The 7,500-nt window shown below is 34.8% G+C and overlaps 1 protein-coding gene across 1 annotated transcript in view; it reads left to right on the top strand.

The window, feature by feature from the left end:
* The first annotated feature begins 998 nt into the window (after positions 1-998).
* Positions 999-7,500, top strand: part of LOC119584052 (amino acid transporter AVT1B-like) — a 13,751-nt gene continuing 7,249 nt past the window's right edge. The window contains exons 1-3 of the mRNA XM_037932668.1: positions 999-1,272; positions 5,445-5,569; positions 7,081-7,249. Coding sequence (XP_037788596.1) covers positions 1,223-1,272; positions 5,445-5,569; positions 7,081-7,249 — 344 coding nt within the window. The 5' untranslated portion in view covers positions 999-1,222. The remainder of the gene's footprint in view (positions 1,273-5,444; positions 5,570-7,080; positions 7,250-7,500) is intronic.

Below are 7,500 nucleotides of genomic sequence, written 5' to 3'. Positions count from 1 at the left end.
TGGGTGGAGGAGACCTGTGGGACGACCCAGGAGATCATGGCTTGGGCAGCTCGATGAGACCTGTCGCGAGGAACTAGAGATGGGCCGTGGACCTGCCTGGAGACTCGCCTCGAGGGATCCTCGTGGCTGGAAGCGAAGGGTGAATGCGGCCATGCGCCCCCGTCGGCGTTAGCCCCTTGATGATGATGATGATGATATTAGTAATAATGATAATGAGAGTAATGACAACAATAATAATGTTAATAACATTAATATTGATGATGATAATAATGATAATGATAATAATAATAATAATAATAATAATAATAATAATAATAATAATAATAATAATAATAATAATAATAATAATAATAATAATAATAATAATAATAATAATAATAATGATAATAATAATAATAATAATAATAACAATAATGATAATAAAAATAATAATAATAATAATAATAATAATAATAATAATAATAATAATAATGGTAATAATAATAATGATAATAATAATAATAATAATAATAATAATAATATAATAATAATAATAATAACAATAATAATAATAATAATAATAATAATAATAATGATAATAATAATAATAATAATAATAATAATAATAATAATAATAATAATAATAATAATAATATAATAATAATATTATTATTATTATTATTATAATTAAAATGATAATAATAATAAAAGAAAAAAAAATGATAATGATAACAGTAACAACGATAAGGATCAAAACAATAATGAAAATAATAGAAATAACAATGGTGATAATGATGATAATAATCAAAACAATATCAATAATATTTATGCCAATAATAATAACAATAATGATAACAATAATAATGATAATAATAGACAAACAATGAAAATGATAACCTCTAATCTAGGATCACAGAGATAAGTTGATAAAATCAATAACACAACAAAATAAACATCCACCCCCACCCCACCCCCCTAAAAAAAATAAAAAAAATAAAAAAAGAAACGAGAAGAGCGAAAAATGGGAAAGAAAGAAAAATTAACGTATTTTCTATCAGCAACAACAGAGAGATAAAGAGATGTTCCTTCTCTGCGAGATGCTCTTGAGAGATAGACGAGGCTGTTGATTATCCACAAGACAAGCAACAGTCGATTAGCAGCTGTTCAGTCGTCAACATCATTTCCCTTCGTTTGGGGTTTCTATTTATAAAAGAGAAAGGTATAAACAGAATTCAGGTCGAAGATGGTTCACATAAAGGATAGAATTCCTTCCATTTCTGGATCTGTTATAAGGTACGTGTTCCAGGTGTGCTGTGATGATTTTTTTTTATAATCATTTTCTTTTTTGTGTGTGTATCTGTTGTTGGTGTTATCTTTTCTATTATCATCATTAGCAATGATATTACTACTACTACTACTATTAATATTACTACTGCAGCTTCTACTGCTAGTAATACTACTATGACTGCCACTACTACTACAGCTATTACTGCTACTACTACTACTAGCGGCAGTAGTAGTTCTATTGCTGTTACTTCTAGTATCATTAATATTACTACCAATACTATCACTACTATTACCATCATTTTTACTATAGTAGTTGCATTAGTAGTTGCATCACAAGCCATCATAGAAAAAGTTGATCTGCAACCTACATACATTGCAGAAGACCTGCACGCTATACTTTCCAATGTTCCTATTTTCATCACGTCTAGCAACTTAGTGTTATTACTATCAGCAATTTGATTTTACAATAATTACATGGATGAGATAACATATTGTAAAATGTGACCACGATCATAACATATGAGGTGTTTCAAATACACAAATCATGTAACATAGAATTTGTAAACTTGTGGAATGAACTTAATTTTGGGATTATAAATATGGAAATCACGTATATAAAGGATTTCTCCTGAACTGCCTTCGCACAAAAAAAAAAAATGTTCAGATTGGATAAAAAAAAAAAAAAATATATATATATATATATATATATATATATATATATATATATATATATATATATATATATATATATATATATCCTCTGAACTCTGGAAATGTGATGTGATAAAAAAAGGAAAAAAACATTCCGTCATGAGATCATATTTTTTCTCAAGCAGACAAACCGAATTCAGGTGTTTCTTTCAAGACAAAAAAAAAGGTTTTATATATAATAAACTGATGATTATGTAAATGAATAAACAAAATATATAAAGAAATGAAGGTAATTCTGCAATAAATTAGATTCATTACTTCAGATAAGGATCTAGAAGTTTACATTTTTCATTTATAGGTATTATAACATCAACTACAATTTCCGTCACGTGTTTTTTTTTCACTTCACTTAAGGCAACGAAATAATATCATTAATAAAGAAATACCAATTTATTAACTAAGACATCAGTCCCCCATGCAAAGATATTGATCATCGCAGTATTCATGATGCTTCTAGCAAAAAAACACGTTTATCATCACAGACCTCATTCGCTTACTAAAAAAATTAGCAAAAAAACACGTTTATTAATAATAATAATAATAATAATAATAAGAAGAAGAAGAAGAAGAAGAAAAAAAAAAAAACATATATATATATATATATATATATATATATATATATATATATATATATATATACAATACCGATCTTGGGGCAGTGGGATAAATCTCAAGAGAATGTAATTAGATTTTTTTTTTTTTTTTTTTTTTTTTTGGGGGTGGGGTATTCCCTCACACAGGCAGTTACATGACATGGTTAATGCACTGTTTCAATCCTGTCTTATCAATATGTAGTTGAATATGTCCTTGAGGTAACGAGTGAAGATGCGCACACACACACACACACACACACACACACACACACACACACACACACACACACACACACACACACACATACACACAGATATATTCATATCTATCTAGCTATCTCAATATACATAATATATATATATATATATATATATATATATATATATATATATATATATATATAGATAGATAGATAGATAGATAGATAGATAGATAGATAGATAGATAGATAGATAGATAGATACACACACACACACACACACGCACGCACACACACACAAACACACCACACACACACACACACACACACACACAACACACACACACACTATATATATATATATATATATATATATATATATATATATATATATATATATATATATATATATATATATATACATATATACATATATATATATAAAACACACACTCCTCTGCACCACTTCAGTGTATCTCCCGCGTTCCACAAGAGCCTCACGTCTCCACCTCCTCGGTTTCCGCGCTGCCTTCCCCGCCAGAAGGGTGACAGGAACCGCATCACAAGTGTTCGTGGAGGGGAAAGGGGAGGGGAAAGAGGGAGGGGAAAGGGAGAGGGGGAGGGAGGGGAGGGGAGGGGGAAGGGGAGGGGGGGAGGAGGAGGGGGGAGGGGAGGGGGGGGGGGGGGAGGAGGAGGAGGGAGGGGGGGGAGGGGGAGGGGGAGGGAGGGAGGGGAGGAGGGGGAAGGGGGAGGGAGGAGAAGGAAGGAAGGGGAGGGAGGGAGGGGAGGAGGGGGAAGGGAGGAGGGAGGGAAGAAGGGGAGGGGAGGAAGGGAGGGAAGGAAAAAGGGGGAAGGGTAGAGGAGGGGAGGAAGGAGGAAGAGAAGAAAAGGGAGATGGCAAGGAGGAAGAGAATGAGAGGGAAAAGGGAAGGAGGAAGAAAAAAGAACGAAGAAGAAACGAGTAATAAGGGAAGCGAAGATAGGTAAGGGGGAGAGCGAAAGAGAAAAATTGGAAGGAGGAAGAACAAGGAGAGAAGAAGAAAAGAAAAATAAGAGACTAAAATGGGGGAGGGAAGGAGCGGAAGAGGAAAGAAAGAGATAGAAGAGAGCAATAAGAGAGACGAAGACAGGTAAATAGAGGAAAGAAGGAGAATGGAGGAATAAGAAACACGAAGATAGGGGTAAGGAAGGAACGCAAGAACTGGAAAGGAGGAGGAAGAGAAAGCGAGAAAGTGAGACAGACGAAACACATGAGATTTACTAATGTTCTCAATGAGCTGAAAGACCGTCAGTCAACTCATATCTAAGAATTGTTTATGATTAAAAAAATAATAATAATAATTAAAAATAAATAAATAAACGATAAATATGAAAGTGAATATATAAAGGAATTATAGAAAAGAAAGAGAGAGAGAGAGAGAGAGAGAGAGAGAGAGAGAGAGAGAGAGATTTGTCTATTAAACAAAAAAAAAAGTTTCCTTATCTCATTATCACAGGATGATTTTTTTTTTCTTTTTTCCCTCTTTATGTTCTGACAACACAAGTACATCATCTTGACCTTGAAACCTATTTAAAAAAATACCCAGAGTGCAACCATGCAACGAAAATCAACAGTATATACCCCCCAAAAAAAATCCACGTGTTATACTTTCAACCTTTCTCGATAAAAAAGTGGCAATAACATCAACAAATCGACAAATTTCACTTATTTGCTAATGAACATCTGGTACATGTTAGTACTGAAAGTAAAAGAGATAATGTAATCCCAAGAATTAACGTAAATCGAGATAAGGTTTTGTACATAATCTAGAGATAAGTTTAGGCTAGCCATGTCAAGGTTACATGTCTCGTGCTGCTATATACGTTTGAATTATTTTTTTTAATTAGTTAAAATCCCGATTTGCTTAAACTTTATTTTTCTAAATAGATATTAGGGTTAAGTCTCGTTAGATAATGAAGGATGGTGTGATAATGTCATTAGTGATGCTTTTTTTTCATCGTTGTTTTAAAAGACCGAAGACCATAAAAGTATATGATATGATAATCGTGTTTACAAATACGTATCATTTACTTTTTAAATCTGCGGGTTTTTTTTTCGAATCATATAATAACCAAGATTACATTTGTCTTCTGATTAAATGCTATTTTTATTAAAGAAAAAAATCGATTAAAACAATAAAAATTTCTGTTCTGATTTGGAGCTAAGCAAACAGATGAGTAAATTATTTCCAAAGAGAATTTTAAAAAAAGGAAGTTATTTTAACCAATACTCACTGATCATCCAAGGAAATGAAAGTTTGATGCATATGTAATGAGTCAATACAAGATATGCGTTAGTGTACTAGTTTGTGATGTGATATATATACATTTGTCTATCTGATCTATCTATCTATTTATCCATTTATCTGTCTATCCATCCATCCCTATCTACCTACCTTCCTACCTATCTATCTATCCTTATATGTACATATTACTTCCCTTTCCTTCGTACAAATCTCTAAAGTAAAAAAAAAAAAAAAAAAAAAAAAAAAAAAAAATCTCCCCCCACTCCCCCAACCCCACAAAAAAAAACTTTAAAGAAAAAAAATATATATCCCACAAAAAAAAAAAAAAAAAAAAAGCTCAAGTAATAACCTTCTTCCTCCATCGCCTCCTTCTGCCTCGCCTTCGCCAGCACGCAGTATGACCCCTCGCTGGTCCTCCGCACCGGCCTCAGCATCGGCATGACCTCGTTTTTCCTGGTGGCGCAGATGGCCGGCGCGGGGTTCCTGGCGCTCCCGAGAGCCGTGGCAGATACGAGTGAGTATGAGGAGTGCATGGATGGGCCGGCGTGCGCGCGCGTGTGTGTGGTCTGTTGCTTGTTGTCTGTTGTCTGTTGCGTCTGTTGGTTTCTGTTCGTTTTGTCTGTTCGTAATTTTTGTTTTTTTCTGTCGCTGTGTCTGTATCTGTGTCTGTGTCTGTATTTGTTTGTTTCTTTCTCTTTCTCTTTCTTTTTTTCTCGTTCTCTCTCTCTCTCTCTCTCTCCTCTCCTCTCTCTCTCTCCTCTCCCTCTCCCTCCCCCTCCTCTCTTCTATCTCTCTCTCTCTCTCTCTCTCCTCTCTCTCTCTCTCTTCCTCTCCTCTCTCTCTCTCCCTCTCTCTCTCCCTCTCTCTCTCTCTCTCTCTCTCTCTCTCTCTCTCTTGGCTGCTATACCACAGTATCAGCTTTATAATCCTAATTTCCGAAAAAAATCCAATTCAAAACAAAATGTGAAAAAATACCAGAACTTAAATACCATCATCTATCATCTTTTAACGGCACTCGACGATATTCCTTAACATAAAGCCAATTTTCCCGTTTTACATGATTGCGCTATTAGGACCTCCGTGTACTATAATCCTCCTGCTACGCGTGAATCAATTGCTGTGACACCCTGTACATTGCGGACTACTACCAAAGCCGTCCGGAGCTTGATTAATCTCTCTGTTTGTCATTGTTTGTTTGTCTTTTTGTTCATCTCTCTATCTATCTGTCTATCTATCTATCTATCTATTATCTCTATCTCTATCTCTATCTTTGGCTCTGTCTCTGTCTGTCTGTCTGTCTGTCTCTCTCTCTCTCTCCCTCCCTTCCTCCCTCCCTCTCTCCTTTACTCTCCTCCTCCTTCCCTCCCTTCCATGCACTTACACCCAACCCCATCACCCTTAATCTGCAAGAGATCCCCAGTTAGATTAAGTTAGAGTACATTCTGCTATCCAAGTCAAAACCAAGCTCTGCACAGATGGTCCAAAAAATAACGTATGGTTTAGTTTACACTCAAAAATTTGGCAAGGCAATAAAAAGCTTGAAGGAAACGAGCTGGTAACTTGGAATCATGTTTGAATGTTGGTGTTTATGTTATGAATTGAAGTGGTTTGTGTGGATGTAGAAATACAGAGGGAAAAGTACGGGGAATAAGCCTTGTATCAATAGCGTGTGTGTTCAGAGAGATAGATAGATAGATAGATAGATAGATAGACAGATAAAGATAGATAGCTAGATAGATAGACAGATAAAGATAGATAGCTAGATAGATAGACAGATAAAGATAGATAGGTAGATAGACAGCTAGATAGATAGAGATAGATAGCTAGATAGATAAGGAGATAGTTAGATAGACAGATAGATAAATAAATTAGATAAAGATAAAGAGATAGACAGACAAACAGACAACGATAGAGAATGGCAGGCAGACAGCCATAACAAAACCCCGAGAATACCCCCCCCAAAGCACAATGACCCTCCCGCCGGAAGACCCAACCAGATTTCTAAACCCAAGCGTCCTTCGGCAGGCTGGCTGGGCGTGGCCATGATGATCATCTTCTGCGGGAGTGTGGCCTTCTCGGCGACTCGCCTTGGCCGCTGTCGCTTGATCCTGGAGGAGCGCTGGCCGGAGTACAAGGAAACCATCCGCCAGCCCTACATGGAGATCGCCTTCCGCGCCCTCGGCCTCGCCGGCAGGTGGGTGGCAGGGAAGCGGGGCGGCAGTCGCGCTGCCTGTTGCTACTAAGGGTCGTTTCCTTTATATTATATATATATATATATATATATATATATATATATATATTATATATATATATATATTTATATATAATATATATATATAATAATATATATATATATAATATATAATATATATATATATATATTATATATATATATAATATATATATATATATATATATATATATATATATATTGTGTGTGGTGTG

The sequence above is a fragment of the Penaeus monodon genome, chromosome 2 (genome assembly GCF_015228065.2).
Source record: "Penaeus monodon isolate SGIC_2016 chromosome 2, NSTDA_Pmon_1, whole genome shotgun sequence".
Lineage (NCBI taxonomy): Eukaryota > Metazoa > Arthropoda > Malacostraca > Decapoda > Penaeidae > Penaeus > Penaeus monodon.
Note: the sequence above shows the minus strand (reverse complement) of the source record. Positions and strands in the feature narration are given on the sequence as shown.